Below are 19,583 nucleotides of genomic sequence, written 5' to 3' on the forward strand. Positions count from 1 at the left end.
GAAAGAGGGGTGCCAGGTTACAGGGAACAGTGCTACAGTGCCAGCTCTGGAAAGGAGGCTGCCCACCTATCCATACCCCTTCTCCAGAGGGAGCAGGCCATAAAGCAGGGAGGCAGTGAGCTTAATTGAATTCATGTTTAATAATTACAGGCACCGTGCCCCCCCCCTTCCCCCTGCCCAGGCAGCAGCAGGGGTGGTGCAGGGGCTGGGGCATATGCCCCCAGCAGCGAGGACGGCAGTCCCATGAGTGATTTTCAGAAAATAAAAAAGGACCCCAGGGGCAGGCGGTGGTGCCCCCCCACCAAGACACACCAAATTTCAAGACTTTATATATAATATATCTCTGTGCCCCAGGGGGAGGAGAGGGACACCTGGCAGCATCCTGGAGGGGGGGCCCCAGGCAGCCCCACGCCATCCTGCCTCTTCAGCCATTTTATTAGCTCAGACACATCGCACTACAGGCACCCACTGCCACCGCCGCTGCTGCCGCCCCCCTGCAGTCCGGGCGGCTGGCCGGGCCATCCGAGTGTCCATGGGGCTCCAAGTCCCCGGCCCCACCCGCCCTCAGTTGTGGTCAGACTCCTCCTCCTCCGCCTCACGAAGCCACTTGAAGAAGGCTGTGACAGATTTAAGGGCCACGCCCTTGCCCTGTTGCTCAGCAGGGTCCTTGCTACTCTCCCAGCTGTAGAAGGCATCCTCTTTCACCACATCCTCGTCATACAGCGTGTCAAAGAACATCCGAAGCAGGTCTGCAGGCAGGACGACAGCAGTTAAGAGGAGTGCTACCCAGAGCCACCCCATTCCATTCCCAGGCTCCACTGCTAAAACAAGGGCCGGACCCACCATCCTGATTATCTGTGTGTCTGAGCATTCCAGAGTGACTAGGTGGGTCTCTAACAAGATGTTAATCTCATCATCTAAGAAATTGGTGCATGGTAATGAGTCACAGCAAAACCTTACAAACCTGCCCAAGCTTCACCTCAGCAGCTTCACTCGTGATGTATTTAATGAGAAAACCATACACAGAACTGGTACTCCTCAATTTCGGAATGACGTGAAGTCCCAGATATATCACTCACCAAAGTCAAGGGTTTATAACCTGGCCCCCATTACAGATCCTGGCAAACTCTGGATCCCAATATCCTCTTATTTTCCACTTATCTCCTGAACATACACATCCTCTCTGGCCTTGACACTTTTACATGTGTTGCATCCTTTGCCAGAAACATCCTTTTTCTTGTCACCTCCCTACTGAATTTCTTTAGGCTCAGCTCCAGCACCCCTTGCTCTGACCCTCTTTCTCCCCATCCTGGCTACTAGTTAAGCCTTCCCAAGCACTTGTCCTGTAAGCCCTGAACACAACCTATCCCATACCCCCACACTCCACTGCCAAATTTTCCAAAAGCAAAGGGAGACCAAGTAGCGAATACATTTTCTTCTGAATAAAGAAAGCCTCGGATCTGGGTCCAGGCCTAGATGAAACGTTGACAGCCATCTATGAGAAGAAGCAAGCCAGGTGTTCCTCAGGGTACACACACCCTCAAATCCACAACCACCACCCCCCAACCTATCCTACAGCAGCAGAGCATTTATCCCAAACTTGTGTTCCAAATTCCATGCACACCCACCCTGGGGACCCTACACAATCAATTATCCACTCTGTCCTATATTTTTGAGCCCAAGTTTCTCCCATCTAAACACAAAAGGCCTCCTTTACAACCACTATCTCTTACAGTCAAACAAAAGATTTTGTCTTTGGACAAGAGATTCACTAAATTCAAAGATTTTGTCTACACTTGCTGTTTTCCTTTCTTCCTGTCTCAGTCAAGTATTACTCAGTCCTTTCCAACCCAGACTGCCCCTGCTCTACCAAATACTGTTTATGCCAAAGTGGCCTCCGGCACTAAATGTTCAGGTCTGTTCCTATGGAATTCTCAAGTAGCACCTAACATTACAAACCACTTCCCTCTCCTAAAATCACTTTGTCCTTTGTTCATAGGGCCCTGTCCTCCTCTGATCCCTACCTGTGGGTCCTCTACTTCCTCAACGTTCTATCCCAGGCTCTCATCACTCTTCCTCAGGCAATCCCATATCCTCTGGAGATTTGCATGTGTTGCCCTGTGCCAGCTTCTCACAGATTGGCCACCAACCCTGACCTCTTCCTTTCCAAATGAATTCCCATACCAAGCTGTCTACCTGACATCTGTTACCCCCACCCAGGGACTGCAAACTCATTATGACCTAACTTAACCTGATCCAGTGTTTCCAACCCCCCAGGCCAATGGTACCACACCATCCCCTCACCTGCCGAAAGCATCCTGAAAGCCATATAATTTCCTTGTTCTCATGACCTCTCCCACCACGCCAGTGTTAACTGTAACCACACAACTCCCAGCTCCACTGCCACCAGCAAGTTCGAACCACCAGCAACACAACCCGCTCCTAATTTGCTGCTCTTGCCATTTTCACATTCACCCCGTTCCAAACCACTCTTCCTACTAATGGCCAGGATGATCTAAAAACTAAAATTCCACAAAGCTTTTTCCCATCCTTAGGCTGAAGGCCAAAACTCGTCCCATGGTGTAGACAGCCCAGCAGGACCTGGCCCACGTCCATCTCTCCAGCCCCATCTTGCCTCACACACAACTCGCTGCTACGCTTGCCCACACTGACCTTCCTGGCGCAGTTCTTTTACCCGTGTCAAGTCATTCCTGCCTCAGGGCCTTCCTTTACACACAATTCCTTCATTTCAAGTATCCCCCTGACGTCTGTGGTTGTCATTTGGCTGCCGTTTGTCAATTCCTACTCGTTATCCCTTACACTAGGTGTCCCTAGAGAGTACCCCGCAGGACCCATCTTCCAACACTCATCACCACAGGTAGACTCCATGATAACACATCACTGTGCTTGACTTAATCACTGCCAATGTCCCAGTGCCCTGGCATATACCTATTTGCCAAATGCAGAGTCTCAGGCATGTTAACCTAAACCTCAGTCTCCCGATATGGAATAGGGTATAACAATATATACTTTAAACAATAGTTGTGAGAATTAAATGAGGCAAGGAGAGAAGAGCCTCTCAGCCCCCTGCTAGGCCACAAGAGCACTGGGTACTTAGGTAAGTGTTACTGCTTTTCATCTCTGTGCTCCTGGCATCTAACAGCTGGCTATGCACAAAATGGCAGTCAGTTAGCCTTTAAAGCTGAGTCTTAACTCCTTCCATTTGTAGGCAAGGAAACAAACCCTTGCAGGGGGAAGAAATCAAGCACCAGGGTGTTTTGCTCTCCAGGGACCACCCCCTTTCTTGGGTTGAGACCCTTTCCATGAGTGCCCCCTGCTGACAGCCCCCCCCCCCCCACAGCCTGGCTCTTACTGGCGGGCTGTTCTAAGGTCACTACAAGGGCCTGGAGAGCGTAGAGCGCCTGCAGCTCCTTCTGCTCATCACACAGGTATTTCTGTAGCAGTTTCGCTCGAGCTTTCAGCACCGCGACATCCACTCGGAGGGGCGTCTCAACTACAGGGAAGAAGACAGAATTAAGTGGACTAATGCACCCTCAGCCTGGTCCACAAATACGAGGCAAAGACCGAAACCTCCCTCCCTCCATTTGCCTGCTGGGCCCACCCTTGCCCCACCATCTCCCTGGCTCCTCTTACAGATAATTGCAGAATAGCAGACAGTTGTCATGAGGGCTCTAACTAGTGTGTTGGATGCTACCTGCTGCTCACTCAGGTTGGCCTGTGCAGAGAGAAACAAATGGCCCATAAGTTCTGAACCATGCCCTCGACCCGCACACCAAGAACGACCTCTCCTTTATCCCTCTTTCCCAACACCTAGGGAAGCCATACCTCTATCCAGTCAAACACCCGCTGGTTACTGCTGCCCTCCTTCAGCAGCTTCTCCAGCTGCCTGGTCAGCTCCTCGGAGGAGAGCATCCTTTGGCCAGGGGCTTCGGACTCCTCGCCCAAGGTATACTCCACCTTCTACAAAAGACCCCCAGTCAGGAGGTGAGTGTACCACACGGAGTGTGCTGAGGGAAGAGGAAGAAGAATGGCCAGTCCCAAATGCTAGAATTAGCCTAACTCCAGCCACAAACCTGTTCAGAGACGAATGCACTGACATCCTGGCCTTCAGGTAGAAATTCCTTCCAGCTGAGTCCAGCCTCTCGCCACAGTGTCCCCACCTTTTTGGGACCCTGGAAAATGCAAGACCAATTCAGCAAACTTCTCTCCCTCCCAGACCTAGCTCCATAAATGTCACCCAACAAATATTTACTTAAAGAGCACTAGGTGCCTGCTAGAGGCTCAGAATGTTACAGAGATACCAAACAGGCACAGTCTCTCCATGCCTACAGGCTAGTACTGGACATAGACATCAGCCAAATGATCACCCAAAGACACAAGAAATCATCTACCACAGTGCCAGAAAACTGGAGGGGAGAAGGGCGGAGAATAGCCTAAAAGCCTCTACAGAAGAGGTCAATTAGCTTTCACAGAATTATCTTTACTGAAAAAGGTAAATGACCAAATTCTAACACCTCACCTCAGCCTTCCACACTCCTCCACACTTCTTTTTCTAAAAGAGCTTAGTTTTTTCTTATTCCAAGCTAACAAATGCTCACGGGAGAGGACAACTTCTAACAAATATGGCTTTTTGGTTACCAAGTCCAGAAAATTTTAGAAGCAGATATATTCCCCCACAACCCCACTGCAAATCAGAAATCCTCGCATCAATAACAGTCTGAGCCCATTTCTGTGAGGGGACAAGAGATTCTGAAGACATTACTCTTTGTAACAACAGATATTCAGGATGACATTAACCCTTAAGAAGACTACCGTAGCTCACAAATTTTAAAGATGCTTATTCTAAGGCCACTGAGTCATCTCACAGTTGATACATTACATTTAAACAAATGACCCTAAGTCTTTTCTTTATTAACATTGTAGCAATAGCATGTCCTATCACCTGCTGCACCACAGAGTCTATGAAATACACACTGGTTCAATTCGCCTCTCTTTTTTAAAACACAAACTACCCTAATACAGGTTTCTACCTAGAAGGATGAGCAGGACACTGAAAGAACAATTCCGTTCCACTCAAGTCTCATCTGTCCAGGCCCCAGGGGCAGCTAAACTCTTGAAAGTACTCTTCCCAGCTCTTGAGACCACAGAGTGCCCCACCCACTTGCTTTTCCTGTTTCCCTGTGACATTTGCTAGTCACCACTTAGCTTTCACAAAACAGTTCCAGCGCCCTCTGGGAAAACTTTCCCTCATGGACGTCAAAGAGACACTCCTTTGCAACCCCACAATACTCAAGACACTCCATTTCGACTATTTTATTTCACGCTTTACTTCACAGTTTTTATTAAGCTGTCATTCCTTTTCTCTTCCAGCTGGTTTCCTGTGTTTTATTCCCAGTGCCTACTATGTGCTTGGCAAATGTTTAAAAAAATGCTAGTTGAATCAATCAATCAATCAAGGGCTTAAGATCTTAGATTGCCATTCTCCTCCAGTCTTGCCCAGAACTCATGACAGGAACTGGTCTGAGAGTGCCAGCCCCGATGCTTTCTTTCCCAGGTACCAACACAGCACTACCATCACCATTAAACCCCATCCCACCAAAGGACCAGAGGCATCAGGGTCATAGCAACCAGCCAAAACCGCATGGTGGGAGGAAAAATCCCGACACATCACCCCCAAAAGGCTCTCACTTACCATGCTTTTACATAGAAGCCCCAGGATCTCCATCAACAGGGAAGCAGCTTTGCCCAGGGGTCTCAGAGGTTTTGTAATCTCCCTACAGGGAAAAAAAACATAATGAGTGTTGATAGCCTCCAAAGCCCTGTCAGTACACTACCCCATCCCTCCCTAAACCCCAGCATTGAACCTGCCAATATATCCCTCCCCTGAATCCCACTAAAGGGGGCTTACCTGAACAGTTCCCCCATAGGTATCCCACCTTCCTGCAGAATGGGCGTTATGAGTTCTGCTAGGTAGAGCCACACGTGGGGGATATCAATTTCCATGTCTTCAGCCAATTCTAAGATTTCATACAGCCTACAAACGGAATTTAGACTCAGGGCATTCCAGGGGCACCTGGGTGGCTCAGTCAGTTGAGCGTCCAACTCCTGATTTCAGTTCAGGTCATGATCTTGGGGTCCTGGGATTGAGCCCTATGTCAGGCTCCACGCTCAGCGGGGAGTCTGAGGGTTTTCTCCCCGCCCCCCCCCGTCTGTCTCTCAAATAAAAATAAATCTTTAAAAAAAAAAAAAAGGTTAAGGAACTCTAGGAAACGCAAGCTGGACCCCCACCCTCCTTCTGGGGCAACATGGCATTGTTAAAGGATCGACTGTGGAGCCCCTCGAGAACACTTCCTAAACATGGGACAATTATCTCAAGCTAAGGCCACACTCTTGCTCTCACATGGTATACCCTACCCCTGTCAAAAGTACGCTGACCAGGATGGCCTGAGGAACCTACACTCTTATCCAAGGTTGCATGGGTCCTACAAAGGAGGGAAGTCTGTGGGTATGTAAAAGTAGAAGGCCCTCAGGAGGCATACCCTTGGTAGTACTGAGCAGTGGAGAGATGCCCGGCAAGGAGCAGCTGGTGCAGCAGCCGCCCCATATGCTCACGAGCGATGGTGCTGCGCTCCAGTGTTGACTCAATGCCATGCCGCACAAAGATGAAGAGCAGGGAGGGTGAGGCCAGCTCCTGTACACACTGCATTGCCTCCTGCAGGGGTGCGGGCAGGAGGGAGAGGGCAGTCACCATGGGGTCCAGACCCCATACTCCATGCCTGTCAGCACATGTCCCGCCCACTCTGCTGTCACTCACACCCCACCCACTGCCTACCTTCATGTCATTGAGATGGAGGTATTCCTCAATGATGGCCTTGGATTTCTTCTCCAGCTCTTCCTCAGAAAGCGCAGCCTTCGGGGGGCTCACCGGGGGCAGGGTGGCTTCTCGCTTCACTGAAGGGGGAAGAACAAATTGGAGACCCTTTAGTTGTTTTTATTTTTTTTTTTTAAAGACTATTTATTTATTCAAGAGAGCCAGCGAGAAATAGAACAGGAGTGGAAGGGGAGGGGTGAAGAGGGAGGGAGGAGCAGGCTCCCTGCTGAGCAGGGAGCCGGATGTGAGGCTCAATCCCAGGACCCAGGGATCATGACCTTAGCTGAAGGCAGATGCTTAACCAACTGACCTACCCAGGTGCCCCATGGAGACTCTTCAGTTCTAATTTTCCTAGCAAGAAAGGCCTAGAGCTCTGAAGATTGTAGACTGGCTAGTCCCAAACCCATACCTTTCCCTTCCTCTCCCAACCCCTTACCAGCATCTCGCCCGCGGTCCCGATCCTCTGTGAGGCTAGCTGCCTTGCGCAATCCCTCAGGCTGGGAGGGCCGCTCTCTACTCCGCTCCTCCACTTCCTTGCTGAAGCTCCGCTTGGTGGCAGGTGTCCGAGAGCGATCGAGCCGGTCCCCACGGTCACCTCCCCGTTCACTCCGCTCTAGGCGGTCTCCCCGGTCCCCAGCTTTCTCACCTCTTTCCCGACTCAAGCTACTCCTGGAGAAAAAAACAGGCACGTCACCTCTCACCTGTACCACCTAGGCGGCGCTCTCATATAGTTACCCGACATGCTGAGCGACTATCAGGCCTAGTTCCTGCCACCAGGAATGTGCCCCAATGTAGCTAGGGGCTCTGAGCATTACAGGTGTGAGGATTCCTATGGCAACCACCAAAGCCCAATCATAGTACTCCCGTGTGATGAACAAAGAACACCCAGGAAACCTCACCTCTGTACCACACGTCTGCTATCTGTGCTTTCTGTAGGTACTGCTTGTTGAAGGGCTGAGAAGCGGTTCAAGGTACTAGTAGCTGGACGAGCAGCTTCTGATGCTGGGGAGGCAGAAAGCCCAGATCAAAATCTCTTCCCACTTTCTTCCCTTCTATCTCCTACTCACCAATTTAGGACACTCGGTCCTACACTCCCAACACAAACACTGTTCATTCAGTCCCTAGTCCCAAGCATAGGCCTCCTGTTATTACCTAACCACTTTGTAGCAAAAGCCTCCCCTACAAACAAGGCTCTGCCTTCAAGAAAGAGAATTAACAGCCACCCAACTCTTTACAGTGGCCTCCATACCTGCATCAGAAGGCTTGGCTCCTGAGCCCCCACTGCTGCCCTTGCCCCAACTCAATCGTCCTCCAGGTGCAAAGAGCTGGTTGTTAGAATCAATGGAGCCGGGCTGAGGATGGAAAGGGATAGGAGAAGTCATGAGTCTGATCTGCCCAAAGCCCACTGCTACATAGTAGCAAATGGCCTAGACCAGGGGCCGGGCAAACTTTTCCTGTAAAAGGCCAAATAGTAAATACTTGAGGCTTTGCGAGCCATACAGTGTCTATTTCAACTATTCCACTCAGCCACTGTAGCACAAAAGCACTCACAGATAATACTTAAAGGGAATGAATATGGTTGTGTTCTAATAAAACCAAGGATGCTGAAATTTACATTTTGAGTAATTTCATATCACATAATATCATCCACTTTATTTTTTTCAACTGTTAACCATTAAGTCTACTTGTTAGCTGTGGCATATAGAGAAGGAAGGAGTGGGCCAGATTTGCTGTGGGAGTTTGCTGACCACTGGCCCAGACATGTGAATACAACCCTTGAGCTGGAAGTCCTGTCTCTAGCAATCTAACCAGTGAGTCCAAGAAGAAAAATTCAGCCGTCACCTTTCCAACTTAGAAAGTGAGGGGACCAAGATCCAAACCTAGGCTCAATGCCTGTTTGATCCCTCTTTACCCTCCCATGACCACCACCACTCCCTCCAATACACCCCCCTACCTTCGTGATCTTGGTGAGTCGTGAGGTGTCAATAGGGCGGCTGCCCTTGCTGATAGGGACTGTGTTCCAGCCACCATCATCCACAAGTGGGAGGCCACGGCCTGGGACAAAAAGAGCATATTGCAATAAGGAGTACCTCTTAGCACCCCTATCAGCTGGGGCCGCCTCCAGGCCCCCATTCCTCAGATCCTCAGTTCCATCATGTGGTCTCAGTGGCCCAGACACGTGGCACTAACAAGAAGTCATCAGTGGAAAGTTTAACCCCTCACCCTGCCCCCCTCCTCAATCTGAGCCTCAGACTCACTAATGGGTGGGCCTGGAGGGCCGCCCCGACGCTTGTCGCTGCCCTTGGCCATCAGTTGCTGCACTTTTACGTGTTCCCAGTGCTCTTCCATCTCAGCCTCCTTGTGGATCTGGTCAATGGTCTTGGGACCCTGGTCCCCACGGCGTGGCACCCAATTGCTCTGTGGGGACAGAAGGCCAGCCACAAGATAATTATATCACCAAAGCCAGACAAAGCAATGCTGGGAACTGGGGGCTATAGCGTACAGGCAGCAGACCAGCAGTGGGAAGGAGAGGACACACACCCGTCGCAGATCCAGCACGTCTTGCAGCATAAAGCGGATTCGGGATGAAGTCTTCTTTTCCTTAATGATTTTTTCCATCTGGTTGAAATACTGATCCATTCGGGGCTAGGAAGAGGCAGAGGGATGAGGCCAGGAACTTGTAACACCTCAACTCCCAACTGCAGGCCCAGACCCTCCTCAGACCCTCAGCTCCTGCGGCTCAGTGGCCCACACATGGCAGCCCAACAAGGAGCCTGTGAGGGGACAGCAGGCCCCAGGCACTTTAGCCTGTGCCATTCCACATCCCAGGACCCCTACCTTGGCTTTTTCAAAGTCCAGATCTTTGCCAATGGTAGTGAGCAGACGACAAAGGCATTCAAGTGACTCTTCGTCATGGTTCTTAAGGAGTTTAACCACACAGTCATGCATTATCGCCTCTGTTAACATCTTCAGCTTAAACAACTCCCCGATAAACTTGATATTCCCTAAAGAGCGCCGCCGGGCTATGTCTCGAGCCTCTTCCAACTCTTCTTTCAGGCGTCCCCGTTCTTCTGCCTGACAGTTATAGGACAGAAATCCATCAAAAAGATACCCAGACACTGGGCTAAAACCCTTCTATATTCCACTATCTGGATTCGTAACCCTAGCAGCAAGTATTTCTGTCTTAAGGCAGAGAAACCCCCAAAACACCATCACCCCCAGCCTCCTTTTACCTTCCCCCACCCCATTCTACAGCAGGGCAGCCACTAGGTGGGTGGACACTGAGTTGGCGCTTTCTCTTACCGTAGCAGCTTCATCCATTTCTTTTTGCTTCTTCTCAAAAACCTCATCATCATCTTTGTCTTTTTCAAACTCTTTTTGACATCGATTCAACAACAGTTTTCGGAAGTTCACAGTCACTGTTGGCTTTTCTGTAGTGGGCACTTTCAGCTGTATGTCAGAGAGAACGTCACATTTAGACTGGTCCTGAGCGGGGAGACCCTCTAAGAGTCTTCAGCTACCTAACGCAGAAAGACCCTTGGCCCCCACTCTGCTGCCTCCTGGCTGCCTTCAACAGCACAGGCTGGAAGAGAACCAAGAAGCTGGACTCAAGGAGTCTCAGGAAGAAGAGAAATAGGAAACTAGACCACAAGGTTTAGTAACAGTGGAAACTAACCGCCATGAGGCAGCGGCACATGTTGGCATAGGCCACAGAGAAGTTGGGCTCTGAAATGGCCTTCTCGAAGATAAGGTCAATGACCCCTTTGAGGCGTTCCTCAGTGTCAATGGCCAGCTGTGTCACCTGCTTCATCAGCTGCTGGAACATCTGGGGTGTCAGCTTATTCAGGATGGAGCGCACCCTGCGGAACAGGTCCTGGGAGAGAGGACAGAGAAGACACAGAATCCAGTGAGTTCTCAGAACAAGGGGTCACTGGGAGGGATGGGAGAGGGTAGTATGGACTCAGGTAGCCACTAGTGATAAGGATGACAGAAACAAAGAGGGCAGAGCTGGAAGGCAGACCCTGAAGAGAAGAAACAGAGAGCAAAAGCAGCACTGGCCAGTACCTGGGTTTTGCTGCCATCAGCATCCTCTTCCCCTCGATCCTTATCAGCGGCCGTCCGCTTGCTGCTGGGTTTCCAGGCTTTCTCTGCTTTGTTCAATTTTATATCTTCAGTCATTAACACTGTGGCGATGATCTTGCGGGGTTCCTTTCGGGGACCCTGCTGAGAGCGCCGGGGTCCCAGACCAGCCTGCTAAGTAAGGGGTGAGGCCGAGTGAAGACAGAGCAAGTCAGCACAACCTGTGACACTGCTTCCACACATCACCAGGGCAGGGTCCCCCTCCCCCCAGCAAGACAAGGGAGCCAGCCCCCAAGCCCCCATGACCATCTGTCCCTCTAGCCAGTCCCACTCACCGGCCCTCGGGGCAGCTCCCCACCTGGCCCACCCCTTGGGGGCCCACGGTTGCTGAGGGCTGGTCGGCCAAGGTTGGCAAAGGAAGGAGTGAAGTCTGGACCACAATTTATGCCTTGAAGTCTAGGGGGGTCCAGTGGCCGCAATGGTGTTTTATTGGCCTGCAAAGAGGAAAGGGAAGGCATGAGAAACAGGCTATGGCTCCTGACTATTCTTTCAGGACCTCAGGCTCCTCCCCCAGCCAGCCAGCACAAATGGACCCTCCCCCTCAAGTCTACCAACCTTATCCAACACCACATCGCTGATATGGGGCAGGCCCTCCGGCTTCTGCATACTGGCAAAGATGAACTGAAAGCCAAGTAGGAACTCACGGTCATAACGCTTTTTCTCCTCAAGGTTTAGAGGCTTCCACTGATCTACGAGGAAGACAAGATGAACCAATCATACCTTTGTCTCCTGGGGCCCTGGCAAGAATACGCAACCCCTCTCAACCCTGACTTTAACATACCTTTTTTTTTTTTTTTAAAGATTTTATTTACTTAAATTTGAGAGAGAGAGCACGAGTGAGCAGAGTGAAAAAGAGAGCACAAGTGGGGTGGAGGAGCAGAAGGAGAGGAAGAAGACGACTCCCCGCTGAGCAGGGAGCCCAACGTGGGGCTCAATTCCAGGACCCTGAGATCGTGACCCAAGCTGAAGACAGACACTTAACCGACTGAGCCACCCAGGCACCCCCAGCATACCTGACTTATACTCATACTTCTGTTCCCCGGGCTGGATGTTCTCAGCATTGTGAATTTTGTCTTCCTTTGAGTCCCAAGTCTCGTCTGCTTCCTCAGGCCTCGGGGGTGCACTGCTGCCCTCAGGCTCTGGACCAGGACTGGTGCCCACAGGAGGCTGGTTCTCCACTTCTGGTACTCCTGGGCTCACCTGTAACCGTAGAATATTCCATTTTGGTTGCAGTATGACTAGTGTTCATACCCAAACTCTGCCCTCTCTCTCCTCCATTACTTTCTGTTCCCTTACCTCCTTGAAGGCATCTAGAATGTCTCCCACAGCCTCCTTCTTATTGAGCTCCTTAATTTTCCGTCTCTTCTTTGGCACAGAAACCGCCACTATTTGGGGGGTAAAAAAAAAATGGGAATAACTTGGAGAGTACCCCTAATCCCTGGGGTAATAGACCCAAAAAAAAAAAAAAAAAAAAAAAANTCTAGAATGTCTCCCACAGCCTCCTTCTTATTGAGCTCCTTAATTTTCCGTCTCTTCTTTGGCACAGAAACCGCCACTATTTGGGGGGTAAAAAAAAAATGGGAATAACTTGGAGAGTACCCCTAATCCCTGGGGTAATAGACCCAAAAAAAAAAAAAAAAAAAAGCAGCTACTCTACAGTACTTCCTCTTTCCATTACATTTACTCTAGACTTAAAATTCCTTAAATCTTGGAATTTTATCTCTTAGGCTCCATCAAAAGGCTTCTATGACCCAGACAACAGTGACACAAATGAGAGGTCATCAATAAAGAGAAAAAACCACACCTCTGGCCCGCCCCACTTCTACATCCAACCACACCTTACCTTGGGTGGTGGTTGCTGCCTCCAAATTCTGAGACAGGTGGGCTGCAACAGGGGCGCTCTCTGGGGGGAGAAGTTCCTCTCCTCCCTTCTGACCTTCAGCATCCCCTGCTTCTCCTTCTTCTTCCTCTTCTTCCTCTTCCTCCATTTCCTCCTCCTGTGCTGGGGAAGTAGCTGGAGGAGCCATAGCTGGAGTGGCAGAGAGGACGGTGGGGGGAGCCACTGCTGCTGTAACCTCCTTGGCCTGCTCCTTTGGCTCACTGACTGGGCTTAAGTCCACAGCTGGTGGCGAGGGGGCTCCGTTGAGCAGTTCCTCAGGTTGGGCAGTTGGAGCAATGGGCATGGGGGATTCGGAGGGACAAGCTGGGGGAGGGAGAGGAGCAAGCTCTGGGCTCGACTCCATCTCTGGTTCCAGATCCTCAGATGGGACCATGCCATTCGGTTCAGGAAGAATTTCCTCTTCGTGAGATGCAGAGGGGGTGGAAACCTGGAGAGGACTGGAAGAGAACTCAGATTCTGGAATCGGTTTGCTAAGTGTCACTTCTACTTCCAGTATGGGTTCAGCGAGGGGAGTGGGTTCTGGAGAGAGGCAATATGGCTCCCCAGTTTCACGGGGCATTGGGGTGGATTCTTCTACAGACATTTGGATCATCCCCGTTGTCACGGTGTCCCCAGGAATGGAGAGGACTGAGAGATTAGGCTCAGACCCCGGTTCCAAGATTGGGGGTGGTGATGGGGTCGGACAAGGCGATGAAGGCTGGGATTCTGAAGGGCTGTGTTCTGGGCCAGGCAGCCCCGGCCGGCTCCCAATGATTGCTCCCTGGGACCGGTCATCTGCACCGCAGGAAAGAAGACAAGTAATTAAAGGCAGGTCTTCACTGCTGTTGTTCCTCCTCCTCCCAGCCAAGACATTCCCAACCTAACACCCACCCCCACAATCTTATCCAACCTAAGCCTTTTCCCTTCTCACCCAACATGTGATCCACTCGCAAAATCCCACTACTTACTAAAACCTAAGGTCATTCTTCTCTGACACCCAGGTCAAGTTACTCCACCTCCTCAGCATTTGAAAGTGTCACAAGCCCTTCCCCATAAAAGCTCTGCCCCACCTGCTTACCTACCTGGGCGGACAACAACAGCAACCTGGGGTGTCTCCCCATTAGCTTGAGGCTCCAGACCGCCTCCCGTCTGCAGGACACAAAGGGTTACCAAGTTTGCCCTAAAAGGCCCACAACCCTTCTCTATTAGAGCCATTTCTACTTTAACTCTGCCTAAAAATCCAGGAAGGCAGGGAAAGAAATCCCTTAGTTGAAAGAAAAGATCAAAGGACTTGGGAACCCAGGTCAGAACAGCCATCCTAGCCAGGGCCTCACTCAAAGATCAGACAATACCTGGGGAGGGGTGGGTGTGGAGGCAGTGCGGGCCCCAGACATGATCTCCTCCGTGATATCCTTCCCTCCTTGGTTTGGATCTCGAATTCGGATCTGGGGAAAGAAAGCTCCGGGATGAGTGGGAAACAGGAGGAGCCCACCTCTCCACCCTGCCCCACTCCTAAGACTCCAGGCCAACCCCCCACCCCCCACTGGGAAGCAGGTGGGTGGGAGCCAGGAACCCCATGAGTTCTACTGTCAACCCATCCAGCTCATCTTGTACTCCCTACCCCGGCCCCCACCCCTAAGAGACCCTTGACCTCACAGAGCAGCCCCGTACATCACAATGCCCCTCCCTCCCTCAGCCCTGCCCCACCAAGAGTGCCCAAGTCGCTGGCTGCACACCATGGGGCCCAGGACCCCCATCTAGCACCCATACAGCTCACTTGTGGCTAGTCTGCCTGATCTCTGGGGGCAGGGCCCAGATCCAGTGGGTGGAGCCAGGGTGACTCAGCGGCTTCCCCAGCCCTGGCACCCTATTCTGGGCACCACGCCCAGGGCTTGAGGATTGAGCAGAGGCGGAGGCCTCAAGAGCTTCCAGGACTGGGAGGTGGGGGGTGGGGCCACAGAAAACAAACCATTTCCAAGACAAGCCACCAGAAACCCAAAACCAAACACAGATCTTATGGACCCCCAGAACCTGGGTCTCTCAGGAACTCCCACACTAGTCTCTTTAGTCTTCCCATGAGCCGCTTCTACACCGAAGTCTTACTCCTTACAAAGAACCTGAGCACTTCACAGATCTCCATTCTCTAACCACTCCCAGCTGAAGATCTCCCTCCTCAACTTTCTGCTCCCTGACCCACAATGTGCCTGACCTTGATTCTCCCTTTCCCACATGTCCCAGAGCCCCTTGCTGCTACTCACGGTCTTCCGCTCCCTCTTGGGAGCAATCTGGGGTGGCTGGTTCATCAAAACTGGGGCGGGGGCCACACCAGTGGGAAACTGCTGCACACCCTGGGCTGGGTAGTAGGCGCCAGCTTAAGGGGGGGCACAGAAAGGAAGAATGGTGGCAGCGTCAGGGCCCAACCACATACAAACGCCTGCTTGAACGCCTCCCATCCCCAGAACCTCTCATCACCCACAGCCGGCCCCTTGCCCTGCCCCACCCACCTCCCCAAGGGAATGAGGTGTCTATCAAAGCTGGGGAACCAGTCTGAACTGCGTTTACAAGAATTCCTGACACTGACATACACACACCTCGTAGACAGGCACTCCTTCCCCACCACATACCAGCTACCACTACCAGGACTTCTGTTTCTCTTCTACCCTATAAGGTATTATGTATGCCCCCAACCCCCAGCAACACACACACGTATCCTGAGGGAGCAGCAACTACTTAACCTAAAACAGAATCAGGTCTTTGGCTGGGAATGAGTAAAACAGATTTGCCAACCCAGTTCCACTCAACCTGAGTCCAGTTCCAGTCTCCAGCCCTTTGCTAAGGGGCAAGGAAACAAAGAGTAACATTATGAACCAGGCCCAGGATGTGGAAAAATTAATTCCTTAAAGCAATGGTCTCCAAAATGGGATGTGTTCTTTAATCTCATCCATAATCTCCACTTGTTTTTGACAAGCAACGTTAAGTGTGTTCTTTAAATGACGCATATGTATAAACAAACAAAAACATACATGTATTAAAGGTACATACTCAAAATTTTTCCTGATAGATGATCAAAAAATTTTGGAAACCACTGCCATAAAGAACAGACTAATCCTTTCCTAGAATATAAATGAAAAACAGCTACAAAACCTCCCAAATCCACGTTACATGGGCTCCCACCAACCATGGAACAAGTGTCACAGGGAACGTTTACTAAGAGGCCCTCAAACTTGTGCCTGATCCTATATTCTTGAACACAGGGAGGAGTCCCAACTCTTACCAATAGGACAAAACACTCCCTGCCCCCCAAACCCCCACCCAACACCGATTTCACATTAAGCACCAATTCCTACTACCTACTAACCCTATCATTTTTAGACTGAGGAATGAGCCTAGGAAGGGTCTAGGAATTCGCAGGTGAGTTTAGATGCTCCCTGGGACTCACTCTCACCTAACTCCCTCCCCTGCTTACCGTAAGTCCCAAACTCTGTAGGGCTTGCACCCGGATAGAAGCCTGGGGCTCCTGGCTGTACAGGATACTGCTGTGTCGGGACAACATATGTGGAACGCCCCTGGTGGGGAAGGGGGAGGAGGAGGGGAGAGGAGTTGAGGGAGCTATGAGTACCATATCAGACTACAAAGAGAATGCAGGGCAAGACAGGACAAGCCACTGTGGGCAATGACCAGAAGAAAGTCCCACTTCTGCAGAAGTGACGGGAGTGGAGGGTCAGGATAGGGGAGAAGAGGGTTGGGGTGTAAGGTTCCATGGCTTCCAGCCCCCAGGCCTCCAACCTCACCTGTCCAGGGATGTAGTAGGCCCCTTGGGAGGCTGAGTAGGAGATCTGGGAAGGGATCATCATTACTTGGGATCCAGCAGGGTAGACATGGGCAGCTGGGCCAGGGCGGGCGGGGGCTGCACTCTGCACTCGGGTGGCTGCACTGCTCGGGGGCTGGGCCCGGCTAGGGTAGAAGTGCTGTCAAGGGGGAGGAAGGCAGTTGGTGTTGGGCAAGGGAGGAAATGGACAGCAAAATGGCCACTCCACAATGTCTCTAGACTGGAGAGAAGTACTGGGGGCTTTGGAGTACGGGGGCCAATCCTAACTCACCTGACCAACTGATGGTTAAGTGGCCTCTTGTACTCACGCATACCCTCCACATTCAGATATGCGCTTTGCACTCCATGAATATTTACTCCCTCACTGCCGTGCATACTCATGTCACCTCTACCAGGCTACCCCTCTGCAAAGGGTTCCTAACACCCAGATGCATCATGCCTAAGTAAAGCCCTTTTGGGCAACATACTCCCCAGCATGCACTGCTCCACCCTAAGGTACAGAGGAGCTAACCACTAACATGCAAGTCTCCCAGTTCCCAGATATGCACTCTGCCAAGATCTAGCCCCTAACATGCATCGGTCAGCATCAGACTGAGGACCTTAGCAAACATGTCTCCACCCTGAAGACCCCGTCCCTGTGTCTAGCCCCTGACTAGGGTGGAAGTTAAGGGTGAGACCACAAGAAAGGGTCCAAGATTAGCAAAGGAGTATTACCTGCAGAGACCTGAATCCTCCCTGAGAGCACATGGGGACAGGAAAGAAGAGAATTATCCCCAAGGTGATGGGGGGGGTGGAAAATGAAGGCAGTAGGACAAGAATGCTCCCACTTAGGAAGAATTTAGGGAACAGAGAAAGGCAAGAACCAGCAGGAGTATTTATCTCGCCAGAGTGCAAAGAGAAAGGGAAGGGGAATGGAGCACTCAACCTCCCAGGAAAAGGAGGAAATAGGAAAACAGGAGTTGGCAGCAGGGCCCAAAGCACTGCTCCCAATTCTCAAGGCACCAGGACCCCTAGTAATGCCACCCCCACCGACTCCATACTCCCCAAGGGGCCAGCCACGGTAAGTAATCAACAGCACAAAGTGCAGAGCCGCAAGAAAGAACACTGAGCAACCGTCAGGAAATTGGGGCAGGTACAGGGCCTCCATAGTTTCCATCCTAGGCCCAAACTGGCCTAAGCTTTCCATGGCTCCCACCCAGGCCCCCTACTCCCCTCCCCACAGCCCCTCACCTGGCGGGGCTGAGAAGGCGTGTTCATTTGTGTCGCTTGTGGCGTACTGAACACCACCGGTGCTGTCTGCCCCGGGGGAAACGCTGGCTGAAGGGGGGAGACCAGAGTTCAGCAAGAGGGGAAACCCGGGTGGGGCAGAAACCTAAGCTGGTAAAGTAAGGGGAGCAGACCTGTGGCAAGAGCTTCGGCAGTCCACATGCCCCCTCTTCCCCATGACAGCCCCTGGGAACAGCCCAGGGGCCCTGTCTCAATTTGGCAGCAGGAAGCTGCACTTTGCCCTGACACAGATGGGGGTGGGAAAATCCAGAGGTTGGAACCTGTTCCTGACCAGCTGCCTGATCTCCCCCACCCCCACCCCAGTCTCTACTAATTCCTCCCTAATTACCTGTGGGAGTCCAGGGGATGGGGCAGGTGGGGGGCCTGTGGGCTGTGGAGCTTTGTTCATTTCATTTGGTGCCACATCAGGGTCCCCCCAGCACCTGTTGGGAAAGAGTGGAGCTCGGAAAGGAGAAGGCACCCAAGCTTAAGGCAAATGGAGTGGGGGAGGGGTAGAAGCAAGGGCTGGGTCCCACACCGAGTCCCGGAGGCGCGAAGGGGGTGAAGGAGCAGAAAAGATTCATCTTACGTCCCCACCAACACGTTGTCAAACCCGCATCACCTCCAACCACCCCCCCCCGGTCTGCTGAAACAGCCCCCTCACTCACCCCCTCGGTTAAGAATAAGTCCACGGTGCGGCCTACAGGTTCTGGGCATCCGAGGGCCTGGGGTTGGGAGGTGAGGGGTATCAACCTGGCTCCGCGGGGCCCAAGACCAACCAGACCGGAAATTCCAGGTCTCGCTGGCACCAGGCTCCCGGATCACAAACGGAGCTAGCAGCTTCGGCCGTGGTGTCCCCACCCCCCACCTGGGGACACCGGGTTCGGGACCAGGCCCAGGGGCACACAAGGCACGCCTGCCGCGGGTGGCCGCGGGGGCACCCTCACGGGCACAGACGCGAGGCCTGCCGCCGCCCAGGAGCGGAGGCCAGGAAAGGCGGGAGTCCGGCCGTAAAAGGCCAGGCGGGCGGCGGCCGAAGAGAAGCCGGTTTCTAGCAAGTGAGGGTCGGCCCGGAGGGCGGGCGGGGCCGGGGGCTCCTCCCTGCCCGCCGCTGCCGCCTCCCTCCCCTGCGCCCTCCCTGCGCAGCGCCGGCCAGTGCCAAAGAACAACGTGTCACTTCCCGGCGGCCGGGCCGCAAAGGGGGGAGGGGGCGGTGGGCTGGGAGCCGCGGTGCTTGCGCCTGCGGGGCCCCCTCGGGTCAGGCCGAGGTGGCACTTCGCGGCCAGCAAACCCGGCACCCTACCAGCCCGCGGGGGCCGCATATTCCGACCCCGCGCTCCCCCACCCCCACCCAGCAGCGCCAGGCCGGGCCAGGCCGGGCACACGTGGGCCAGGGATCGGGCCCTGCCGGGCCGGGGCCCGGGCTTGGGCCGCGGGGCCAGGGCGCCGGGGCGGCTGCGCAGGGTGGNCGCGGCCGAGCCCCACGCAGCCGCACAGACGTAGTCCACAACCATTTCCGGCTCCCCGCACAGATCCCGCTCGGCGGCCACCGCTTCTCCGCAGGCGCAGCCGGCGCC

General features: G+C 52.7%; 1 protein-coding gene and 2 non-coding genes across 12 annotated transcripts; all 3 read right to left on the bottom strand.

Annotated features, from left to right (window-relative positions):
• Window positions 1-121: 121 nt before the first annotated feature.
• On the bottom strand, window positions 122-19,204 carry EIF4G1 (eukaryotic translation initiation factor 4 gamma 1). Of its 10 annotated transcripts, XM_034661749.1 has the most exons (34): window positions 18,675-19,204; window positions 18,356-18,449; window positions 17,971-18,057; window positions 17,455-17,475; window positions 16,703-16,879; window positions 16,378-16,477; window positions 15,170-15,282; window positions 14,264-14,356; window positions 13,994-14,060; window positions 12,876-13,706; window positions 12,520-12,587; window positions 12,329-12,349; window positions 12,046-12,232; window positions 11,588-11,721; window positions 11,308-11,466; window positions 10,958-11,146; window positions 10,569-10,766; window positions 10,196-10,342; window positions 9,731-9,967; window positions 9,434-9,538; window positions 9,151-9,310; window positions 8,847-8,947; window positions 8,142-8,244; window positions 7,792-7,894; window positions 7,329-7,561; window positions 6,854-6,972; window positions 6,561-6,733; window positions 5,930-6,055; window positions 5,714-5,795; window positions 4,095-4,193; window positions 3,847-3,981; window positions 3,655-3,736; window positions 3,374-3,514; window positions 122-749 (listed from the first exon to the last, which is right to left on the bottom strand). In XM_034661749.1, the coding sequence occupies exons 2-34, from the start codon at window positions 18,413-18,415 to the stop codon at window positions 565-567; spliced, it is 4,836 nt and encodes a 1,611-aa protein (XP_034517640.1). In that variant the 5' UTR covers window positions 18,416-18,449; window positions 18,675-19,204; the 3' UTR covers window positions 122-564. The 10 variants fall into 10 exon arrangements, with proteins under 10 accessions (XP_034517640.1, XP_034517641.1, XP_034517639.1 ...); XM_034661750.1 differs by lacking the exon at window positions 12,520-12,587 and having other exon boundaries at window positions 10,958-11,143; window positions 12,329-12,417; window positions 18,675-19,203; XM_034661748.1 differs by lacking the exon at window positions 12,520-12,587 and having other exon boundaries at window positions 12,329-12,417; window positions 18,675-19,203.
• LOC117795565 lies at window positions 9,025-9,100 on the bottom strand. The gene has a single exon (XR_004619628.1). It is a non-coding gene; the product is annotated as a small nucleolar RNA SNORD66 (small nucleolar RNA).
• LOC117795566 lies at window positions 12,753-12,822 on the bottom strand. The gene has a single exon (XR_004619635.1). It is a non-coding gene; the product is annotated as a small nucleolar RNA SNORD66 (small nucleolar RNA).
• Window positions 19,205-19,583: the final 379 nt, after the last annotated feature.

This window comes from Ailuropoda melanoleuca, chromosome 1, assembly GCF_002007445.2.
Source record: "Ailuropoda melanoleuca isolate Jingjing chromosome 1, ASM200744v2, whole genome shotgun sequence".
In the NCBI taxonomy this organism is placed as follows: domain Eukaryota; kingdom Metazoa; phylum Chordata; class Mammalia; order Carnivora; family Ursidae; genus Ailuropoda; species Ailuropoda melanoleuca.

What these genes read in the sequence shown, in the direction of transcription:
- EIF4G1 (XM_034661749.1), bottom strand. Translation starts at nt 18,415, where the DNA reads ATGAACAAAGCTCCACAGCCCACAGGCCCCCCACCTGCCCCATCCCCT. An exon ending in CGCCTTCTCAGCCCCGCCAG is followed by an intron (nt 17,476 to 17,970) that starts GTGAGGGGCTGT and finishes ATGTGCTCTCAG; the next exon opens with GGAGGATTCAGGTCTCTGCA. An exon ending in GGCTTCTATGTAAAAGCATG is followed by an intron (nt 4,194 to 5,713) that starts GTAAGTGAGAGC and finishes TGCATTTTCCAG; the next exon opens with GGTCCCAAAAAGGTGGGGAC.